The sequence below is a fragment of the Homalodisca vitripennis genome, chromosome 4, assembly GCF_021130785.1.
Source record: "Homalodisca vitripennis isolate AUS2020 chromosome 4, UT_GWSS_2.1, whole genome shotgun sequence".
Classification (NCBI taxonomy): domain Eukaryota; kingdom Metazoa; phylum Arthropoda; class Insecta; order Hemiptera; family Cicadellidae; genus Homalodisca; species Homalodisca vitripennis.
The window spans coordinates 23,880,611-23,906,400 of NC_060210.1; the positions used below are offsets into that span (position 1 = coordinate 23,880,611).

Below are 25,790 nucleotides of genomic sequence, written 5' to 3' on the forward strand. Positions count from 1 at the left end.
GGTTTTGCTTTTATTAACTTTATACAATAATATATTAACAAAGCTTTTTAACTATTTACCAATGAGAATTAACTGGTTTATGATGTTTAATTTGTATTTTTCATGTAACTAAATGAGTGTTGAAATCTTAAACCACCAATCTGCATGTTCCCTAGTTTGGTAGCATGGTGAAACCTCAGCTAGTCAAGTCAGTTGTTTCATACTATACCAGCACTACTACTCCATGAGGTGTGTTTGACCTTCAGTTTGTGAAAGTCATTTTGTCCCCAATGTTCTCAGGCCATCTGTATTTCATGTTGATGTCCATGTGAGAAGCTCTGTAATATTTTGTCTGCAGTAACACGTTACTTCACAATGACTACCATGATTTGTTATAAATTCTGCAGTATGCTGTAGCAAATGTTATTGTTATTTTCAATAATACTGCTAGTTGAAAATACTGTTACAATTTCATCATGACAATTTTTTATATATTTAAATAAATAATGATCTGAATACTTTTTATGGTTTGTTTTTAAAATTTAATAAAAGAAAGCTAAACACACTAAAACAAATCATACTTTGAATTATTTAGGGCAATATTAGGATTGTTAATACAGAGAAGAACACAAGCATACAAACATATAGACAGGTAAATTAAACAATTAAAATAACATTTATAAGATTGTATTTGGTTTAAAATTAAGCTTCAGAAGTTGCTGCATATTTAGTTCACATAATAACAGTGATCTCGGAAATGGAATTTTATTTTTCAACACTGCTCTGGGAACAAATGTTCAACACTGGTTGTGAGAGCTCTTGTGCCCGTTTAGACTAGCAATTTTTACTCTCTGAAACAAAACTTTTGCCAGTGTCAACATAGCTTAAGAAACAAGCTGAAAATATCGATGTTATACCTAATCAGTTAATACTAACTTGGTTAATAGATTGAGAGTAACTGCTTGAACAAAATGTATGTTTTAGTAAAGTTTTTTTTTAACTACCAATAATTCTTTCAGAAGATTTAACGTGGGAGAGTCCTATTGTTAGATGTATTTCAAATCCAATAAAGGCATTCTAGAATGTAAGAGCTTTTGATTATTATCAAATATGTATATAAAATAATGGTTTTAGCCCTACACATATCAAGAAATTGTTTTCATAATATAGATGAGAGCTGATAACTATATTTATTTTATTTCATGAGCTACCCTAAAAACTAATTTAAATAATGTGTTATAGTGACTGCTGAATTAGTGAAAGGATGAATCACTAGCACTTGTGTAATTTAAGTAGTTTCTAAATTCTGCTAACAGGATTGAAGAAGGTACCAAAATGTTTGATTAATTAATGAAACTAGTTTTTCCAAATTGATGGAAAACTATGTTAACAAATCTTTCCCAAGAACTGGTATATTGAAATAGCGAAATAGAAGTACATTGAAGGGTAAATATAGACTATTAGTTAAGTTATATCAATGAGGGCAATGATTGATGAACTTTGAATTTATTTGAACTGACAACAGAAAAGCCAAAGCACATGTCCTTTTGTTTACTTGATTTTGGAACTAACTCACCAAGTATTTTTTTAAACTTAAATTATTTTCATTTCTTAATCATGATGAAAGATTATCCATGTATGGTTTACTAAGCCCACATCTAAGATTTAGAGTTTTCTTGTACATTCCAGGAATAGACTGACACTAATCATGTAAACAAGGTCAGAAAGTTTAACTTAAATATTATAAGATTGTTTAGTTGGATAAAATGTATGTGAAACACTTTACATTTATTGAATACTGAGTTAACTTTAGTTCAGATAAGTGAATAATGAAGGAGTTATAAACCACTTTATATATAATCTACAATACATACTAGAACTAGATGTTGTCACTAAAACAAGACTTACACAGTTTTCAGGTTATCGTTTAACAAGTGAAACATCGTTTAAAGGCCAAAGACCTTATTAACTTTTTGTAACAAACAGAACAGACAGATCGTTGTGATAGTACGGACATTAGGTTTGAGCAGAAATATTTATTTTGTTATGTCAATGAAGAGCAGCTTTTGTCTCTCTGTAAGTTTTTCTGAATGAAAGAATCAAACTATTAATTGATTTTTAAAAATTCGCTTTAATGGTTTTGACAAGCTGTTTACTAGCTATAGATAATTGTTTCTTAATAAAATGGCAAATCTTAAAATGTAATGGTTTCAACTGTTACTAGAGATCTATTTACAATATTGTGTATAACAAAACTCAGCAGTAATAAAGGACATACAGATGGTCTAATTTTGGAAATATCTATCATGTAAGAATAATTTGTTCTGACAACTGAAAACTGTTAAACCCAATTAATCATTAGGCTTCACTAAATATTTAGGTTTCACCAACATGAACCAACCACACTTGTTTAAATAACTCATATAATTTTAACTGACATTTCAACTTAGCTAAACTTTGTAAAACACTAGTAGTTTTAAACTGACAAAATATAGAAAGGTAGTCTATAAAAGTTAAATGTTTTTTTTCTATCTTCACATTATTTTTTCAAGGTTTTAGTAATAATTAGTTGTAGTATTGTGGTGTGTGTATACACCAAAATTTGTGTTTGTCTTAAGTCACACATGAAACTGTGTAAAAGTTAACAGTCTATTTAACTATCAGCTGACTGAAAATAATTCTGTTCACAATTTTGTTGGTGAAACTGCATAATGTTAAAACCCAGAGGGTTACTCTTAGATATCAGTAATGTTTTTATCAATTGTTTGTTAAAGAAATATCAACATAGATTCAGTAGACAAGATTGGTTATCCAAGGCTTGACTGCACTGTTGGAAAATAATTCACATACCAGCTGCCGACTAATCAGCTAATTTTAGATGCCAGACTGTTCACCTTTTTGTAAATACTCCTGGCAAATTTTCAGAACCTGTGAGCTCCATCTCTGTTGTAATGAATCATTTTAGGTAAATTGATTCTGTTAAAAAAATTTAAGATTAATAAAAATAAGATTTTTTTAGTGCAAACAAAATAAAATAATTTTGTACTGAAATTACTATAATCAATTAAATTTAGAAAGAACGTACCAAAAGTCGTATATTTTCTTCCATATTTAGCGATAGTGTAAAAGTATCAAGTTTTAATCCAAGTTTGAGTGTGTAAAAGAATATTAATTTCAAATGCATTTAATGATTAGCTAATAATCAACAGTTAACAAAGAAATATTTAAATCAATCAATCCAAGTTTACTTTATTGTACAATTGGTATATTGAAAAGCATCATTTTAGTATAAAACAATTGCCTATACAACAATAACAATAATAGAATAACCATAATAATGAAGGGAATAACCATACTATAAAGTTACTAAACTAGTTGTAAATATTCTTAGTTGAGTACAAAGGCATTGGTTTAAACTACTGTTTCAATTTACATTTAAACCTATTAAAGTTTTGCTTTTGTTTTATAGCATTGGTAATTTATTTGTAAATGTAACTCTTTTATAAGTAGCTTAAAAAAAATGAGTCTATGAGCTGATAATGAAATATTATCTCTATTGCTCGTTAAATAACCTTGATTTTCTCTTATAGTAGTCTAATTACTTAAACTGTTGTGTTGCTTAACGTATAATATAACTATATATATAGAAAGTCTTATATTTGGACCAGAGACATAGGTATGGTGCTGCCACAGGATCTACACTCAGGTAATAGACTGTACTTTGGCTAATGGCATTGAGGTGGACAAGGTGAAAGATAAAAAGGAATAAATGACCAGGACACATAATTTTTATAACATTTTCATTGTATTTATTTTTTTAATATTGAAAATAAATCATTAAATCAATTTGTGTTTATCTGCTAAAGCATGCATTCTCAACCTAGGGGGCACCACCTTGGGAAGGCGTAATGTATTAGAATAATAGGGAAGTGTTGGGAAACGCTGCTTGCAAACAATTATCACAATGCATACGTGTCAGTTTGTTTATTGTGTGATTCTTGACGCTTGCATGGTTTGTTAGTAGTGCACTGCAGTTTGTTGGATCAGTCAACATAAAAAGAGGAACAGATTAGTTGTATGTTGTAGTAGTACTAAAAATGGCCACATCACTGCAAAATAAGACTGTTAATTTATGATTACACTAAATATGGATTCATTTTTATTGAAAAAAAAAAACAGTTGTTATTTACCTCAGTGTATTATTTGCATTGTTGTTTAGAGTAATAATGCTATGTGGCATTGACGTTTGAAACCCTACTCTACTGAAAGTTTTGAAAGGAAAACAAGAAAGGTGTTGAAAAGATACATCTGCCACTACAACTAATAAAAAAAATGTAAAGACCTTGTATCACGCTTTTGGTATAACTTAAAATTTAAATTGGATAATACTTTCCAGATACAAGTTAACAAGAGATCAATGTGGATTTACTGCCTGACCAAATTCAGAAAAAGGAGGCAATCGACATAAAATGTGATTCTCAAGCATTGGTTGAATTTCAAAACACTGTTGAAGACTTTGGGTCCAGTTATCTTTCTGTTTACCTGAAAGTTGCTTGTGTAGCTACAAAGTTGTTGATGCAGTTTTCCATCCACATGCCTTTGTACCTCTGGATTGTCAACATTGGCTTATCTAAAGCCAAATTATCGAGCAAGACTGGACTTGCTAATGTTAAAAATGTCCTGTAATGTGCTCGGTCATAGTTATAACCAGATATTTAAATAATTGTTAAAAAAAAACCGGTGCCAATCTTCTCACTAAGTTACATAGTGACTGATAATAATAGTGTCATTAAATAACTTTTTAATTTTTTTAGTTCTGTGATTTCATTGATAAGTGTAGGAAAAAGTATATGTTCAAAAATGTAATTAAGGTAATATTGGACATTTTGTAAAAAATCTACCAAATATTTAAATTTAAAATGTGGAAGTCTAATCTATAAATCTAAAAATTTAAATTTACTACTCCTATTGACCTCATGAGGTGATGGTAAAGGGGAGGCGAGACCAAATGTCAGCGTACTAAGGGAGGCTTGGAGCATGAAAGGTTGAGATTCCCTATGTTAAAGGATGAATAATTAAACACACAAGCATGGAAATTATTTACAAGCATTGGATAAAACTTCTGTGCACAAGCAAAGTTAACGATGAGCACCAATAAAACTTCATTATAAAAATAACTTTCAAGCCTATAGTAACACTACATAATAAAATTGAATCCAAGCCTTGCAATAAATGATTATGATAAGAAATTAAAATATGCTATTATTTCTTTTCTTACACAAGGTAGTACACCACACATGCGTTAGTTTACCTAATAACAGGCTGCGCTAAAGGGTGTATGCAAAATTTCAATCTTTAGCTCATTTCATTTTCAAAATGTTCTGTGGTCACATAGACGGACAGACATCAAGCGGAAAAATAATTACATCCTCTGGCAGATTCCAGTGGTTCGACATGAGACGTCATAGAACCCATTTTTGTCTAGGTAGAAATGAAGTTTCAAGCAAAACACAAAGATCACAGATAAAATCTTTCTCGAGATATCTTGCAACATGAACATTCACATTTTTGTACATCAAGTTAGGTTTCATAGCGGTGTTCACATAATAAAAGTTCTGTAAGGTAGAAAGTGTTCTACAATGCAAGAGTACGCTGAAATCAAATGTCACCGACTTTCACTCTAGTGGTTTTATTTACTGTTTACTGTATTAATCTATGTTATTTGTTAATATTTCACATGTTAAAATCTCATGTGATTTTGCTCAGCTTGTTTACAAATTTATTCTTCATTGCCATAATGGTTACCTATAAGACCAATGTAAAAATATTTAATATTTTTCAACTAATTTAAATCCCATGGAGTGACATGCACCATCGTCAAATTCAACATTGCTAATATTTATATAAAATCTTACAAAAAATTCAGACAGACAGAAATGAAATTTTTCCGGCCCACGAGTTATAGGCTATGCTTACGCTCAGCAATGTAGCTAGTTCAATACTTGTTAACCTTTTACTTAGCATGTATCCATTTAAGTACATCATCCTGACTGTTCATACTCTCTTCAATATCATACACTCACTATATGGTACCAAATAAAAAGTTAATAGTATAAAAATAAAAATTACCAACCCGCCTGTACATCTCACTCACCCTGTCACTCACCTATAACACTTGTCCAGTAGAGTTCTAAAACAATCCAAACAACCCTGCGGCCCAAGCATGTATCAGTTTTGAAAAATGAGACCTTCTTTAAAACAAGGTAAGTACAAGAATAATTACATAGTTGTAGCTCATAATTGAAGGGTTGAGTGGAAGAAGGGGGTAAGTAACATTTTTTTCGAAATTGAGTTAGATGTATGGATGAAGGGAGTAAGTGATCCTGTATTTGGTACACTGGGTCCCATTGTCCTAACTGCAGTAACAGCTGAGATATTATTTTGAATTTAGGGGGTAAGTGCAGAAACTTAACTCAAAGTTTGTGGATGAAGGAGGTAAGTGCTTCACATGCCCCCTTTTTCCACTTAAAATTGCACTTACCCCCTTCATCCACTTACTCTTTGCACACTTGCCCCTTTTTTCCATTACTCTATGCGCACTTACCCCTTTTATCCAGTACTCTATATGTACTTGCCTCCTTTATCCACTAAGAACAGATGATTATTGTTGGTTTGTCATCATCTGTGGTTGAGGTTAGATGAGAATGTAAACACCAATTTTTGTAAAGCAGTGAAGTATTTCAGCTGAAATGTCACGCTGAAATGTCAGGAGTAAATATTATTACTAAAGAGACAGAAAAAACTGACACTTTTGCACTTGGACAGAAAATGTTGCTAATCGGGGCAGTAATGAAGTGGCAAGCTCCTTGCTCACCTTATTCGAACTAGATACAACCTTATATACAACTAGATACAACTATATATATTGTGACCACTTAATTATATGGTCGGATTCTTGCACAGGACAAAATAAAAACTTCTTACTGATCCTACTTTATCAGTACATGGTGGCCAAAAAAATTTTCAAAATAATCGATCATAAATTTACGGAAGTTGGCCATAGCTATCTGGATTCAGACCGTGATTTTGGTCGCATCGAAAAAGAACTCAGAAAACACAAAAATGTATATGTGCCAAATCAGTACCGAGAAATCATATCTAAATCAGCCAAGAAAAACTTTGTTGTAGACATGTCATCTCATTTTAGAGATTTTGAAGGATTTTCTGACAAACTGGGCCTAAAACAAAGTAAAAAGGATCTTCTGGAAGAGAGTGTCAGATTCCGTGACGGAATAAAGTGGATAAGGGTTGACGAATTCGGTTGTTACTTATACAAAGAGACCTATGATGAAAACACACCATTTAAAAAGGTGTCCCTGATAAAGCAGGAAAGAAAAGGCACAAAAGCTAATAATAAGAAGGGGAATGATCATCGAACATTGTCTGAAAATGTTTTTAAGATTGTTTACATTGAAAGTAAGGAAAAACGGTATGGGACTGTAACCAAAGAGAAACTCAACAATTTGAAAACACAACTTAAATATGTTAAAGGAGAATATAAGTGGTTTTATCAGAGAGTAATCGAAGAACAAGAAAACAGGTACCGGGAGTAAGAATCAGAAGAAAATGAGGAGGGGCAGATAAACAAAGAGTGGCCAGTGAAAGAAACAGAGTAAAGAAAAGTGACAAAGAGTTTTACATTGAACCAATGAGAAAAACTGATTAATTAATAAAATAGAGTAATATCTCTTAACCTATTTCAAGCCTTTAAAATAATAATAAGATTGTAATTTTTTATAAGTAGACTTTAGTTATTGTTTTTAAAATAGCTTACAAGAGAAGGCATAAATACTTAGATGTTGTATTTAACAACAGTATTTTTTACTGTGTAATATTTATCGCTGAGGAAAGACGACTTAAAATACACTGTTCTCTTTTTAACTTCTTTCAAGCATTAAACAATAATAGTATTGTGCCTTTTTGAATGAGACTAGGTTTTAATTATTTTAGTTACCGTTTTATACCAAAGGAAAGACTTAGATATTAGCTTTTGATAAGAGTAGCCTATTAGTTACAGTTTAAAGTTTATCATTGAGATAAGGGTGTTCTCCATTTAAGTTCATTTAAGCTTTTAAATAGTAATGATATTGAGCCTTTTTGTATTTTAAAACTAGATTTTAGTTACAGTTTTTATTACCAACACGAGAAGACTGATAAGTTACCTTTTCATAAGAGTATTTACACTGTTAAGAGTTTGTTGTTGTGCAACAATCTTATCTAAAGGTATTCCATAAGGTAACATTTCAAATAAAGTTCTGTCTTTTACATAATATATCTTAGTATTATTTTACAGTACCTAACCCCTTCTTCCATTCCCAAGTACCCCCTTTTTAAGTGGAAAAAGGGGGTAAGTGATAGAAAAGTTGAAAATTTAGTAGGAAGGAGTATTTGAATTTTTACCAGGTGTTGCCACAAAAAATGTATGTATCTTTCCCTCCCAATGCCGTTTTCAGAGCTGAATTAAATAAAAAAATACAAAATTTATAACTTAAAAACTTTAGGTCCATTTTTCTCAAAAGTGGCAAAATGTGACTTACCTCTTTCTTCCACTCAACCCTTCAATTATGCGTCCTAGAGTAAGAGTCCTCCAGGGTGCGGAGCTCCCAAAAGCAGCGAGTTGACAGGTTCCAGAAGCTTCCACTTACTGGTAGATCCAGTGGCATAACTAAGGGGGGGGGAAATGAGGGAATAGATTTCCTTCCAAAAGGCCAAAAAATATTAAATATACGTAATGTTTTGAAAATAACAGCAAACCAACTTGTTTGAAATACAGCAAGTAAATGCTTTACATTTAATTAGGCTTATATAATTTATTTAAATGTAGATTTATTCCATACTCACAGTTTGGTGTGCTATTCAATCAGATTCATTCCCCCAAAGCCGTCCTAGTTATGTCACCTAGAGGTCGAGGTCTCCGGGTCCAGGAGCTGCTGTAGGCTTGGAGTCAAGGACGTAGCCAGCAAGGGGTTTTTAGTAAACGATTATTATTATTTAAATAATTCAGTATTACTGACATATACTGCTGAAAGATAATTCTCAACAAAGAAAGAAGGTCAAGAATTTTTTGAGGTACAAAATGATGCCTTACTCTCTGTCCACTATGGGAAAATATCAGTTGTCTGGAACCCCCCAAATTTTTTCCTGGCTACGTTCTTGCTTAGAGTGTTTTAGAATTAGTGTAATTTACATTCTGGAGGCTTACAAGAATCTTATTGCCGGTGATTTAATGTGTTGTTTAGATTTCTTGAAACCTCATTGAAGTCATGGTAAAAAATAAAAAATTTAGTTATAGGGTTTGTGATGATAGTGCACCTGATTCACTTGTTGACATACCTCAAATAAAGACGAGGAATAGGTTTTTTTATATCTGCGTAGGCTTTAGACCTACTTTTTCTTGGACCACTTGATCTTGGCCTTGTGGAACTTAACAAAAAAAACAATATTATCACAGTATAACAAATTGAAAAAGAAGAAAGTCGAAGCTCCTTCAGCATGTCTACTGTGATCAGCGTAAGTAATATTCATGAGTGGAATTTCAAATGTACAGCCTTCATTGCTACATCTGTATAAAATTAGAAGTGTTAGACGTGTCACCGTTTGTTGATCTTCAGAGCTTCTTTTAATGAAGACCAGACATGTGAGGCGGTGTTGCCATATCGCTGCTGACTACCACCTGTTCCCTGATATAGATGGATGAGTAATTTTTCATGCATGTAAAAGTGACAGCAGTATTGGACACAGGGTGCAGGAGGAGGATTGAAACGCAAAAGCCACCATTGCGAGCTGCTCTTGTATTTAATCCAACGGGTTTTCTTAATTATTTTTTAGTAAAAGAAGGAATTGCAATACAAACATGCCTTTGGTAAAGAGTTTTCAGAACCTAGGCCAGACTAGAGTTGCTAAAGTTTGTAGTGTTTAACTTTGGCAGGATGTTTTTACTACGGTTCCTATCACTGAACAAGTTATTGCCACATGTAAATGGCTACACTACACAAGGTCAAGTAGTGTTTACACACATATCTAAACAAGTTTGAAGTTTTGGCAGGATGTAATTGCTTAAAGCAAGGTTATGATATCTGAGAAGATAAAGGTGTGATTAACTGTAAAGTGCCTCTCTATTCCCAGCTGAGCACTGGTGACAATTGCATCTCTGCCCGACACAAGGGCCCCACTGGTCCTAACATTTAGAATCTGGCAGAATGTGATATATCTTGATTTAATATGCTTTATTGAGCTATAAGTACAGGACACTGATGGTTATGTGATGACATCTCATTATTCTTGACACATCTATCTCTGGAGTCAGTTTGTTAATTAAACAAATTCTCTGATATCCCAAGCACAGTACAACATTTTTCTTCATCAATAAGAGAATGTCCTATACTGGTTAACAAGTGAGTCCAATAGTTTATGACAATCAACCTGCATGTTGTCAGCTTTGTTTCTGTTGTAAGAAATATATTGAAGGATGACAAGTTGAGTAACAGTTCCAGTGCCACAGAGGGAGTGCTATGAAGACCTTCATGGTACTTGATCCAGCAGTTGCAAGTTTTTTTGTACTCTAGTGAGTATTTGATGTAATTTTGGCCACCAGAAAGGAGCACTGTATGCAATCTGGTATCTGCAAGCTGTATAAGGCACTTTGCTACTCTGATCGTATTGTCTAGGTGTCAGCTTTTGATCTAGAGTAACTTCCTTGATACTCTGTTTGGTTTGAGATACTAAGGGATTTAATTTTAAGTATACAGCATGTGAGGCTACCAAGTTTTTCTATGCAGAGATATTACTGTATTTCTCTCTAACATTTTAATACTGCCTAAAATTTGTGTCTATGGGAATTCAATTTTATGAGGAAGTACTTCAGACTCTTGGTGGCTAGTCTAATGATAATTATGGATAATTCCTTTACACAATTAAATCTTGGATATATCCAATAATTATGAATAGCCAATTATCTCAGTAGTTACTTTACAGATTATATTAAATTACCAACAAATCCTTGACAGTTATTTTCTAGTTTGTTATTACAAACAGATATAAAAGATACAAAAATTCATTATTCAAATTTTACCGAAACCGATTACAAACTGATACCACTAAAATTATGTTATAAATATTTAATTGGTTCTAAAACATGAATATTTTAAGAAAGGTTTCTGAGCTGTTTCAGTGGAATTCAGAGGACTTTTATCATTTTTGTGTACGGAAATTGGGTTCATTATTATTTGTCTAAAATAAAGCCACAATAGAAACAAATGAGTTCACTAGAAGAGGGTGAGTCAAGAAAAGCAAATGAAAGTTAAACGTTTCTTCAGACATAAAGTTTATGTAAACTTTTACTGTGAGTTACAAAAAAGTTATTTGACAAGAGAAATATTATTCCTGGGAGATATTTGCAAGACAAAGGTCTACAGTTAACTCACAAAAAGCCTCCTTCCATCACAAAAGCAAAACAATTCATTTTTCTCTAATTTTGGCTTCCAGCTAAAATCCATATCTTACCCTCCTCTTACTCAGATGAGCTCCCTTACCACAAATTTAATATGAAAGGATGTAATGATTTTTTCAAATAAGGAGGAGATTTATGAAAACTAATTTCAATTTTATTGACTTTAAAGAAGGCATCAAAATAAAGAGCAGCATTGAGCAAGGTTTATACTCCTAAAAAGATTACTGTACTTGTATTTTGAAAATAAACAGGCTTATCCTGAAAAAAGATTATCTACTTTTCATGTTTGTTGTAACTAATCAACCATCTATCTACGAAGGTGTGTTTACACTGGTACACATGTTGTATGAGTACTTGTGTGAGATACTTGTTGAATTAACAAATCCAGAAACATTTGGTCACTCAAAAACTCTTGAGAAATACATTTTGGAGTGAACTACATTTTGTTTAAAAATTGACTTGTATGAGTTGATAATTGAAGCTTTTCTGATTTAGACAATATCTGCCAACATCGTTGTTTTCTTTTTTTATTATACTAACAGCAGTGTACAAGTGAACAAGTAAAAAACTCCACTGCATCACAATCCATAATTAACAATGATATAAAAACTATGATAACAACCAATGTTAAAAACACCACCTCATTTTGTAGAATCTACATGCGAAGTTCACTTGAAGTAAATGCTCAGATGTCAGTCAACATGTATTGGGATTTCATTACCCAAACTTTAAATTTGTATCCAGACAAGAATAACATACAAGTTCTCATACATGTGTACCAGTGTAAACGTACATATGCAAGAATGTTAATGAGCAAAATATAGCAATGTAGTAGTAATGGGAAACAAGAAGGTTTTGAAATTACAAATTTTATATTTTTACTTATATAAAAATATGTTTATTAATGTAATTTAAGTTAAAGATTATTTTAAATACAATATTATAACAGTATCAAAATGTCTTAGTTTATTAATAATCTATGTTTTAGTATGATATCTATATATCTTAACTTTTCATAATCTATTAAGGTACAATTTATACATACTTTTTTTAAATTAACTTTTCCTTTTACGGGTATATATACAAAAATACAACTTCTGGCTATGACCATAGTGAAAAAACTGATAAAGAGATGTGCAATTTAAGAAGTAATGGATGCACCACAGAGATTATATAATTTTGTAATATCATGTAACATAATTTTTTATTACGTAAGTTCAATCTTCATTAGCCAGTGACAAAAATTTGCTCCAACTGCAGGATGTAGCATAGCAGCTACAAATATTGTCAGAATAGCATTAATAATTTGTTGACTATTATTGAAATGCAAGGGTAAAAGTTAAAAATGAAGGGGATTCCTCTGGGGGAGTCATAAGGGTAAAAACCTTCATTCGCTTGCTACTTCTTCTATGATAGATATCTTTAGTTTCCTCATTCACCTCACAGCTCATGTTGTGTCTTTCTTGTGATTATATTTTCTTACAAACTGAAAATGAATAACAAATGTACAAAAATAGTTTTAAGAGTGGAACTAAAATATTTAATTTTCGAATGATTTTGTATTATAATTTTTATTCTTTATTATGTAATTCTTTTTAAGGCAAAATTAGTTATAGATATATTATTCTTAAAAGGTAATCAACAAAATTCTCAGTAGTTAGCAAATAAAATTAATCTTCTCTCTTTCTATAATACTTATTTTAAAAACGCTTCAGTTATAATTTTATTTTTACTTTACACATAATTATTTAAAAGAAAATAATTTCTTTGAAATCAAAATTCAGAAAACATAGAATATCAGTTACTTTTGTTGATTATGGGACATTTTAAATTACATACATATGTTCTCAATACAAATACTAACTTTACTGTTATAGTTAATGCACACATTATCAAAGTTACTATCGTGTTCAAACTATTATATAAATAAGTTTAAGTTTTAAATTTACTTAAGCTTTTTCTACAGATTTACCTCTTTACAGATTTAATATTAGTTCTAAATCATCTTCTTCATCAAAACCATTGTAAAATGTTACTTTCCCAATTTTTTAGCTTGTATTAAACTATTTTTAATTAACATAACCATAACATTTTTTAATTAATTTTAATTAAAATAACGTATTTTTAACTGTCCAATCATAAATAATACAAGTAGGGGTTTTCACTGATAAATCTTTCTTTAGTCATCATTTCCTCAATGGTTCCGTAAATTTAGCATTACTTATTATACTACTGACTTTACTTTCAGTATAGTTTTTAAGAATCATGTATCCGGAAATTTGATAAATATACAAACATAACATCCTGATTCTAAATAATGAACAGCTTCTGTACAATCTTCTCTCAGAAACACACCAGGTTTAGTGTATCAGCTTTTGTTGAACTACTTTTAACACTTATTCATTTGATAAATATACAAACGTAACATCCTGATTCCAAATAATGAACAGCTTCTGTACAATCTTCTCTCAGAAACACACCAGAGGTCTATCAGCTTTTGTTGAACTACTTTTAACACTTATTCATTTGATAAATATACAAACGTAACATCCTGATTCCAAATAATGAACAGCTTCTGTACAATCTTCTCTCAGAAACACACCAGAGGTCTATCAGCTTTTGTTGAACTACTTTTAACACTTATTCATTTTTGATAGCTTTTGGAAACTATTCATGTTTAAAATATTGATTTAATGTGTAAGTTATTTATCTAGTTATTTCCATTAAATACTAATAATAATTTCCAAGAACATTTTTTAATGTTGATTAATTAAGATTGAGGGTTTTAGTTTATCTACTAGTCTTACAATAACAGTCAGTATTACTTCTAATGTTTCTTAACACATTCCATTAGACATACAACCGAGTTTATCTCTTTTCTCTGACATTTCCAATAAAAAATATAGTGTCTGTTAGGCATACCTTGAAATAAACTAAAGTTACATTAGTCTGCAGTGTAATCTATGGAAATTTAAATTAGATAATTTAATGATTAGATTGCATCTATCACTTCTTATCATATTCTTATCAATTGCTGGCTCTTAGTGTGATATAGCATATCTATACTTCTGATGCACTTTTGTTTTTATTTACTTAGAGCTTTGATTATGAAGAAAGATTCATAATCAAGGCCTAGAGTCACATTACAATACATGGTAGTCGTACCGAGTATTTGCCATGTACCATATATTAATTTAAATTAATATGATAAACATATTGTATTTATACTATTATATAAAAATCGAATGGTGTCTGTCTTTGTGTTTGTATTGTGTGTTACTCAATCACGTAAAAACTACCGGACTGATTGTACTGAAATTTTACACAGACATTCTTAGGGTCCCTGGTTAACACATAGGCCTCTTCCTATTACAAAAATCCCTCTGGGCTACACCCCACTGGTCTTGACAATTCCCTTAACCCTTCATTATCCACTGTATTTACGGACTTGGATTAATCAGTATATAGGAAATGTGTTTTTAATCACCTGTTATAGGCAAAAATACTAGGTGTAATAATTTATACATGTAACATTGAATACAGACTGAATTACATTTACACGCACGGGGAAGGTGAACTGGAGCTAAATTCAACATTTACATTGTTAATTATACTTATTTGGAGCCTATTTCTATTAATATTGATTAAAATTTATTTTTAAATAAACATTTTTGCCAGGATTAGTTTTAAATTATTTAAAAAAAGATTTGTAAAATCTACTGCTAACTTGTTATGTTTAAACTTGCTAATCTAGCATCTATTTGGCAAGTTTACATTTTTAAGTCTAACTAACATCAAAGTCTTCCGTTTCTCATCATGTCAAAACATTGCTTAGGCATTCAAGAAGTTATTGAGTAAGCAGTGTTTTGATGCGGTTCAAACACAAGGTTTTGATGTTATTTATGAGACATGCTGCGTAAGTCTAAGAACAAAGATTTTTAAACCTAGTTTGAGTTTAAAATGTAGATAGTAGAGTTTAAAAGTATTGGGAGACAAACAAATATTGCTACAAACATTTGGGAAGCACACTTATCACTGTTAGGACCGACACAAGATGGTCGAGACTGAGAGCCGTGGCACTGCCTCGTCCTGTATTGCACAAGGAACGCTCACAGCAGGCAGTGCACGCGTAGAGTTTGGTACGTTCTCCGATCACGATGCAGCCCGGCTCACAACGATGTGTACAGTTGCGCTCCAGTGACCACATACGCTGCACGGATGTTGAGTTCTCTGTACTTGTTGTGTACGAATACCTTTTTACCTGTATCAACAAAAACTTTGTTAATAAATAATACATTAGGTACCTATGCATAGTACAAGTTTATTTACTCCAGTATACTGAGTGTCCCAAAAGTTCCACCCCCTACCATAACTTTTCCAAGAACTTTAAAATCTGATTTGGAAATATGTACCGTGATAACATACTCTTAGGATGTTTTATTATAGACTTTAAAATTACCCCCCCTTCCCCCAAATTGGAGGTAAGGTCATCTCAACAAGACAATAGACAATATATCTTTATTTTGTACATTCTTTGAGAATTACAATGGCGTCAAAATGTTATGGGTTTGAGTAAAAAAAATACAGATCAAATTCAGCAAGATGTCAAGCCTCCAAATCCCATTAAGTTCTCCAGTTTGTGAATTTATCAATGGTGTAAAACGGGTGCTTCACCAACCACTTCTTCAGCTCCCTCTTGAAAGCGAAATTACCTGTAGTTTAATTTCTTCAGGCAGGATGTTGAACAACTTAGCTCCCATATAAGATGGCTTTTCCGAGTACAGTGCCATTCTGTGTGTTGGTAAATAGAAGTTGACAGCCCAGCGTGTGTCATATGTATGCAGGTCTCTGCCTCTCGCCACGTTGTACAATGTACATACATTATCACTTGTAGTATATAGAGAGACACTACAGTGATAATATTGAGCTCAAAAAAGGCTCTTCGACAAGTATCTCTGGGCTGTAAGCCAGCCAGAACTCGGATACACTTTTTCTGAAGAACAAGTGGTCTCTGTATATTTGCCATGCTTGAACTGCCCCATACTGAAAAGATAATTAGCCAAGTGTAATTAGGATAACTCATAACTCAAATTAAAGACGGTTTTGGTAAGATGTCAAGAAATCCAATGTTTGACTATTCTGTCCAACAATGGTACTGTTTGAAAAAAGGTAAATCTTCTAACTTCAGTGAGATACTATGTTGAATGGAGTAAATTTAAAGATCTCTAATTTGAGCCACTCCTCTTCTTTTAACAAAACTTTCAAATGCGTACCTAATCACACAATATTGTTACTGTTACAAATTTTATTCCTTAAGTGTGACTCCCTAATGCTGTCATGATTTTAATTTAATAAGATTTCTGCAGAAGCCTGTAACATATTCAATGCTACCTTGAGGCAGAAAGTTGTTTGTATGGTTGAGGAATCCTCTTAAGGCTTTGATGTTTAATGAAAAACTGGATCTTTTTGATTCTGGTATAAATTACATTATCTCTTCCTGAAAGCAACCTTAGTAATTACTTAATTTACTATTCTGTTATCATGTATGAGGAATAAGAGCAAATTAGTTCTGATATAAGGCAGTTCTCTTGAATCTGTATTTGAATTAAGCAGATTCACAGGACAAAATGATATCCATCCTAAATGTAACTGCTAAGAAAGACAATTTCTAGAGCTATTATACTTGAGTATTAAACTGGAATCACTAAACATATACATAAATAACATTTGACAGCAATGTTGCAAGTACTACAAATAATTCTTTGCAATCTCAATCAATGAAAAGTAACAATAGAATGCAAATTATGTACCATACAAATAGTGCGATGTTCAGGACATTTGTAGACCAGTTTGGACTCATCACCTGACGAGAGGTTACTGCACCGATCACCATCATCCATTGTATCACACTTGTAACACCAGAGGTCAAGCTTCTTCACCTTGGCTCCATCTGTTTGGTGGTGCTGGTCACTGATGAACTCTCCTACAACATAGCAATATTACGTTCAATACCAGATGTTGCTGCACCAATCACCCTCATCCATTGTATCACACTTATAACACCAGATGTAAAGCTTCTTCACCTTGGCTCCATCTGTTTGGTGGTGCTGGTCACTGATGAACTCTCCTAGATCATAGCAATATTACGTTCAATACCAGATGTTGCTGCACCAATCACCATCATCCATTGTATCACACTTATAACACCAGATGTAAAGCTTCTTCACCTTGGCTCCATCTGTTTGGTGGTGCTGGTCACTGATGAACTCTCCTACATCATAGCAATATTAAATCAATACCAGATGTTACTCCACCGATCACCATCATCCATTGTATCACACTTATAACACCAGATGTAAAGCTTCTTCTCCTTGGCTCCATCTGTTTGGTGGTGCTGGTCACTGATGAACTCTCCTACAACATAGCAATATTACGTTCAATACCAGATGTTGCTGCACCGATCACCATCATCCATTGTATCACACTTATAACACCAGATGAAAAGCTTCTTCACCTTGACTCCATCTGTTTGGTGGTGCTGGTCACTGATGAACTCTCCTACAACATATCAATATTACGTTCAATACCAGATGTTGCTGCACCAATCACCATCATCCATTGTATCACACTTATAACACCAGATGAAAAGCTTCTTCATCTTGGCTCCATCTGTTTGGTGGTGCTGGTCACTGATGAACTCTCCTACATCATAGCAATATTACGTTCAATACCAGATGTTACTCCAACGATCACCATCATCCATTGTATCACACTTATAACACCAGATGTAAAGCTTCTTCTCCTTGGCTCCATCTGTTTGGTGATGCTAATCACTGATGAACTCTCCTACAACATAGCAATATTAAGTTCAATACCAGATGTTGCTGCACCAATCACCATCATCCATTGTATCACACTTATAACACCAGATGAAAAGCTTCTTCACCTTGACTCCATCTGTTTGGTGGTGCTGGTCACTGATGAACTCTCCTACAACATAGCAATATTACGTTCAATACCAGATGTTGCTGCACCAATCACCATCATCCATTGTATCACACTTATAACACCAGATGTAAAGCTTCTTCACCTTGGCTCCATCTGTTTGGTGGTGCTGGTCACTGATGAACTCTCCTACATCATCATAGCAATATTAAACGTTCAATACCAGATGTTACTCCAACCGATCACCATCATCCATTGTATCACACTTATAACACCAGATGTAAAGCTTCTTCTCCTTGGCTCCATCTGTTTGGTGGTGCTGGTCACTGATGAACTCTCCTACAACATAGCAATATTACGTTCAATACCAGATGTTGCTGCACCGATCACCATCATCCATTGTATCACACTTATAACACCAGATGAAAAGCTTCTTCACCTTGGCTCCATCTGTTTGGTGGTGCTGGTCACTGATGAACTCTCCTACAACATAGCAATATTACGTTCAATACCAGATGTTGCTGCACCGATCACCATCATCCATTGTATCACACTTATAACACCAGATGAAAAGCTTCTTCATCCCTTGGCTCCATCTGTTTGGTGGTGCTGGTCACTGATGAACTCTCCTACAACATAGCAATATTACGTTCAATACCAGATGTTGCTGCACCAATCACCATCATCCATTGTATCACACTTATAACACCAGATGAAAAGCTTCTTCATCCTTGGCTCCATCTGTTTGGTGGATGCTAATCACTGATGAACTCTCCTACAACATAGCAATATTACGTTCAATACCAGATGTTGCTGCACCAATCACCATCATCCATTGTATCACACTTATAACACCAGATGAAAAGCTTCTTCACCTTGGCTCCATCTGTTTGGTGGTGCTGGTCACTGATGAACTCTCCTACAACATAGCAATATTAAGTTCAATACCAGATGTTTGCTGCATCATCCATTGTATCACACTTATAACACCAGATGAAAAGCTTCTTCACCTTGACTCCATCTGTTCAATGGTGGTGCTGGTCACTGATGAACTCTCCTACAACATAGCAATATTACGTTCAATACCAGATGTTGCTGCACCAATCACCATCATCCATTGTATCACACTTATAACACCAGATGTAAAGCTTCTTCACCTTGGCTCCATCTGTTTGGTGGTGCTGGTCACTGATGAACTCTCCTACATCATAGCAATATTACGTTCAATACCAGATGTTGCTGCACCAATCACCATCATCCATTGTATCACACTTGTAACACCAGAGGTCAAGCTTCTTCGCCTTGGCTCCATCTGTTTGGTGGTGCTGGTCACTGATTCAATTCAAATCGTTTTTTTTCACAAAACGTTACATATTATAGCAGTGCTATAGTAACAGGTGATATTGTCTACTATTATAAACTGTGTTAATCATACAAGTAGTATTCATCGATATAAATATTATTAAATTTAAGTGCTAGTATAAAAAGTACATTATTATTAGTCACACTGAATAAATAAATATGCAACAAATAAAAGTAATTGGATATTATGGAATTAAATAGTAAATATAAAATTCAGAGGAACTTAAAACACCCAATTTTGTTTTTTTTTTTTTTTATGAACTACAAATCAACTTTGCTATATTATTATTAATTTTAGATAATTAAAACATTCTTAAAAAACATTATCATCTGTATTTGAGACCTATTTTACATTAACTGCATTTTATACTTTTAAAATGAGTGTACAATGTATAATACTTGTCATTTATAAATGCATATGGACTATTATCTCATTATTAATATAATGGTAGAATATAATTGTGCACAATGAAGTATTTACTATCCTACAATGATTGGTGGTGTATTTCTATATATGAAATCGGTATTTGTTAAAAGGGCATCAGTCACTTTTTTTCACAATTCCACTTTTTGGTGGATTTTGGATTCTTTATTTCTAGATCTACATTCTGTGTTAATAGGGCATCAGTCAGTCAAGTAATAAGCCCACAGCACAAGGTTGAATATTGTGTAATTTGTTAAAAAGGCATCAGTCTATGACTCATGCCCTTTTAACTAAAAAATGTATGGCTGTACTTTTGTTTAGCTACAGCTGTTAACATGGAAACAGCTGTCTAGCAGCTTGAATATTGTGAGCAGGTTTTTAAGGTTATAGTTTTCAGATTCTTTGGTTAATTCAACAGAGTAAACGAGTAGAAAAATATGATAGAAAATATGGAAAGTGTTAATCATGATTTTTCTTGTAAAAGGAAGTTTACAGATCCTAGTGAGTACAAAAGGAATCAAATAAGGAAAGCCATTATCAAAGGGGAGAAATATGTGAACCATAAAGGCAAATGAAACTCCAGCTAAGAAGCCTTCATTTACTTTTGGGTAAGTAATAATTTAAATGAGGTTATCAACATAAACTTATAAACTTTGTTTACCAATATAATTGGTGTGTGTCTTTTTAAATAACTTATATAATAAAATCCTCAGAGCTACATTAAGTTACAAGTCTGAGCCCTAAGTAGGCTATTACTGAAATAATTGGTTACATTAGCCTAAAACTCTCATTTTGTTACAGATGCAAGAGAAATTGCTTGGGAGAGTTTCCAGAGGACAACGTGACTGAGATTTTTGCTAGGTTTCATGACCTCGGTACGAAAAATGAACAAGACATGTTACTATTATGGACTTATTGATGTGGAGGAAGTGGCAATACGTAGACCAAGAAATGAAAATCCAAGAATAAACAGTGCTAGTTTCAAATATCACCTTTTGATTGGAACTTCAAGACATATAGTATGTTTGAATGCTTTTGTCAATGCTTTTGGTGTTACAACTAAAAGAGTCCGGCGAATCAGAGAACTCAAGAAGGCCTGCAAAACTCCCGAAGATAAAAGAGGAAAGGCAGAGTGTCCTTTTTCCCGTGTCCGATGAAAATAAAAAGCTTGGTTAGAGAACATATTAGTTCATTTCCTGTGAAGGAATCCCACTATTTGGGAGGAACCAAATTTTACCTGAATGCGGAATTAAATTTAAAAATAATGTATAACTTGTTTTGTGAGAAGTTACCCTGAAAAGAAGGTGAGTTATAGTTTTTTACTACAACGTTTTTTAAAGATAATTTTTAATCTCAGATTTGGTCGGCCTCAAGTCGACACATGTTTGCACACGTGAAGAGCTTAAGCTAAAAATTAAATCTCTGCACTTGAATGAAGCTGCAAAACGGAGTGCTGGTGGCCGATCTTCTTGTACATAAGCGACGAAGCCAAAAGTTTTATTCTGCGCTAAAGTATGAGGCCTCAGAAGATGCTAAGGAAGAAAACAATATTCTTTCAATTGCATTTGATTACATGCAAAACATTTCCCTCCCAAAGGTGCCTGTGCAGGAACTGTTTTTATTTGCGCCAACTTACAGTGAATGTGTTTTTGTATAACAGACTTAAAAAGTAGAAACAGCAACATCTACCTCTATCATGAAGGAGAAGGTCACAAGGGGCCTAACGAAGTTTGCTCCTTTTTGGTTGACTACCTTAAACATGTTCCGGAAAGTGTGACAGAGCTCCGTATTTTTTCGGACAATTGCGCTGGTCAAAATAAGAACCAGACATTGACTAGGTTTTTCTTATTTTTAACTGACAGTAAAAGGTTCTTAAAAATTCAGCACTTTTATCCTGTCAGAGGTCACAGTTTACTTCCTTGTGACAGAGAGTTCGGCTTAATCAAAAGGATGCTTAATAAGCATGACAGAATATTCAGTAATGTATGAAATCATTGAGGTAATAATAAAAAGTGCCAAACCTGGAAAGTTTATTGTGAAGGAGGTGAGAGCTTCAGAGATTTCTAACTTCAAATCTTTGTGGATAAAGTATTACAAAAATACTCCAGTTTCAGAGGAAACAAAAAAGAAACCAAGCAAAGAAAAAGTCAAATTTGGGATCAGTAAGCTGTTTCATTTTGTATTTGAATCTACTTTAAAAGGCTACATAAAGGCATACACCACCATTAATGGTCTCCATGCCACACCCTTTTTCATGTCTTTAACAAACACATGGGATTACTGGTCCCCAGCGAACTTGCTTACCCAGAGGGTAAAGTGCCTATAAAAAAATCAAAACTCCAAGATTTAAGAAAAGTCATTCAGTATGTACCTCATGAGAACAGACAATTTTTATAAATGATATTTTAGAATGGCCTGTAATGGAAAATAATATGCAAGAAGAAGATGAGTGATAAGTATCAACAAAAACCTACATTAGGGCACAAATTTAGTTTTCTTTTCTATGATAAGAGTTAAAAAAAAATTGTTTAAGTAAACATAATTTAAGCTTAGGCCTATACCTAGGCTTAGGCCTATACCAGAGGCCTATACCAATAATTCTGTACTCATTGTATCTTTAAAAATAAATGTTTTTTTATAAATTATGAGTGTTAACACTATTTTTTTTCATGTGACATATTGAAAATTTGTTTTAAAAGGGCATAAGTCACACATTTTTAAAAATTCATAAAAAATTTGAAATTTTGATAAAAATTTGAAATCTTTATATTGGGATGTTAAAAATAAGGCAGAAAATGCAATGGCATATTTATTTAGGAATTTTACATTTGCATATAATATTTAATCGGTTTTATCAAGTTTTCCGAAAGTTTACTTTTCATGACTGATGCCCTTTTAACAAATACCGATTCATATGTAGCTAAAAAAGTAGGGGAAGACATTTATATTCATGCTGTATTGTCCTTGCAGACAATAGGATATAATTATTTTTTTGGGAAACCAGTTTTATGTTATTGTATTTAATAACTGAAGAAATAAATTTTGGTTTTCATCACAGTCCTGTATTACCCTCAGATATTAATCAATTGTTATCTGTATAGTAAATAAAGATATTTTTAGGCAACATTACAGAATAGTTAAATTTTAATTTTAGTGGTTGTTGTGTGTCAGTTTTTTCTGTTATTTTTTTAAGAAAAAGAGGCCAATCCCCTTTTACACCTTATTTTGCCCATCCTCATGGGCCACTGGTCCAACTACACAATTACAAGTGCTATAACTAGTGCCAATTGTACCCACCTACAGTACTATTGTAGGAAAATACATAGAACATATCTGCGTTTGTCTGGTACAGTTAAAAGCTATACAGTAGTTATCAGCATGCTGCTAAGATAGATGTAACAGACTTCCAACTACTCAGTTCATAGAATATTTGGTTGACCCATACCTGATATAGATGCTGACGCGACCACAATCAACATAACTGTCCATGCTGTACATGGTGCTTCCATGTCTGTGTAACTGAGCTAAGTACAGTGTTACTATCAGAGCTTTCTGTGGTCCAGCATGTTCATCCTAGCAGAAATGAGGATAACAGTTATTACAGTTCAGGCCTATCTGATTTACACAGTGCACAACTATAATATGGTTTTATGCAGGGACTTTCCACCGCAGTTTTGTCAGCAAATTTGATCTTAAGTTTAAAATATTAAATAGAAAAGATGTAAGAGACTTTTCAATTCAATTTCATTATCCAGTTGCTTAATACCTTCAAATAATTTATTAGTCAGTCTGACAACAATTTAAAATTGTAACATTTCGTAATCTACAGTTCTGTTCTTGTCAGTCTCATACCGTACTGGAGAATATCCCCACTCCTCATTAAAACTTAAGTTGGTAATGAAGAATCAACGTGATGTAAAGACAATTGAAATTAGGTACATTGGTATTATATGAAAGCCACTCTCTCCCTGTCTACTACATATTATCAGTGATATATGTAGTTAAATACATAGTATTATAAATAGAAAGAGTTGAAGTTAACCTTTATGATACCGCACTTTACGATCACCAAAGCCCGCACTGATGGCCAGGGTTGTGCCTGATCTGTACTTTTCCAGTGCCAGATCACATTGGATTAGGGTACCAAAAGTTACTGTTACCAATTCCCTGCCCATTCTAAAAAGCACAAAATTTACATACTGTAGCCATTTAATTTTTCTAGTTAGAGTAAAAAACCTGATGTAACACTTATTCATGACTATTTAATGTAATTTTCCCAAGTCAGCCAAGAATCAATGTGCAAAAAAGAATAAATATGGATATTTCAATAAATCAATATAATTTTTGTTGCAGTTTAACCATTGCAGAATAACAATTCAATACATTTTCACTGTGTTACGTTCCTAAGTGTAATAGCAAATAGATCTATACACTGTCTCCATGAGCTGATTGAAGAATTTTTTAGATTGGTCACTCCCAATTCCCAGATTATTCTCATGCATTGCAGGAGTTATAAATAAATTAAAAACCATTTAAATCATAAAACTTATAATTTTAAAATTGGTTCAAAATAAAAATAATGTGGCAATGGTAAATTTTTATTCAGCCATTAATGAATATATCTGCATAATACAAAAGTATATTGGTTTGAATAGGAAATAGAAATACACTCAAAGGATCAACCAAAATACAATTTTTCAAACAATCATAAAATTTAACACTTTCTTTTGCACCACACAACCAGTATATACCGTATTACATTAGGTCTTAGTAGGTCTCGGAAAAGACGTAAAACTATAGCGATGTCAAAGTGATATTAATTGTTTTCAAGACAATAATGTGAAACCCTGTGTCTGTTAATGTGTCTGTTAACTATTAAAATCATTTTATTAGCAATAAAATTATATGACAGCAATAACTATTATCAGTACATAATTAGGGTAATCTTTTTTATTTAATAAATTATAAGTGGTAAATAACATTTAGAACTAATTGTCTCTTACTCATTTAATTTTGCAATCACACCCACAAACTTATTAAGATGCCATATCCACTAAATTTTAAATTGTATGTTATGGAAACCACAATTGCAGACGACACAAGTTGACATTCCAACAACAATCGATTACGTGCGCCGCTGCAGACTACAAGCAGTTCCATATGATATCAACTTACAGGTTATACAACGTCTGAGAGTGAAAAGCACACCAGCGAGGTGGTATCCATTTTGCTGGGTTGTTAGGATATGAGATGCTAGCCATTTAACTTCCAAGGATGGTGATGTAATAATAATTTATGATGCTTGTTCGTTAAAGTAAGGCCGTGACTCAAATTTGTCTGATTTGTTGAAAATATTAAATTAGTAACAATCTTTTACAAACTAAGTTTAGGTTTTAAGGAAATAAATTATCTTATTCTTCTAATCCCCACCCCCCCCCCCCCCCACCCCCCCCCCCCCCCACCCCCCCCCCCCCCCACCCCCCCCCCCCCCCACCCCCCCCCCCCCCCACCCCCCCCCCCCCCATAGCATTTGAAATTTTAAAGTGTTTCTAAATTCTGCTAACAGGATTG

The 25,790-nt window shown here is 33.0% G+C and overlaps 1 protein-coding gene across 1 annotated transcript; it reads right to left on the reverse strand.

Annotated features, from left to right (window-relative positions):
- Positions 1 to 12,358: 12,358 nt before the first annotated feature.
- On the reverse strand, positions 12,359 to 25,353 carry LOC124359044. Its single transcript, XM_046811440.1, has 4 exons — positions 25,223 to 25,353; positions 23,665 to 23,792; positions 17,299 to 17,471; positions 12,359 to 15,749 (listed from the first exon to the last, which is right to left on the reverse strand). The coding sequence occupies exons 2-4, from the start codon at positions 23,726 to 23,728 to the stop codon at positions 15,495 to 15,497; spliced, it is 492 nt and encodes a 163-aa protein (XP_046667396.1). The 5' UTR covers positions 23,729 to 23,792; positions 25,223 to 25,353; the 3' UTR covers positions 12,359 to 15,494.
- Positions 25,354 to 25,790: the final 437 nt, after the last annotated feature.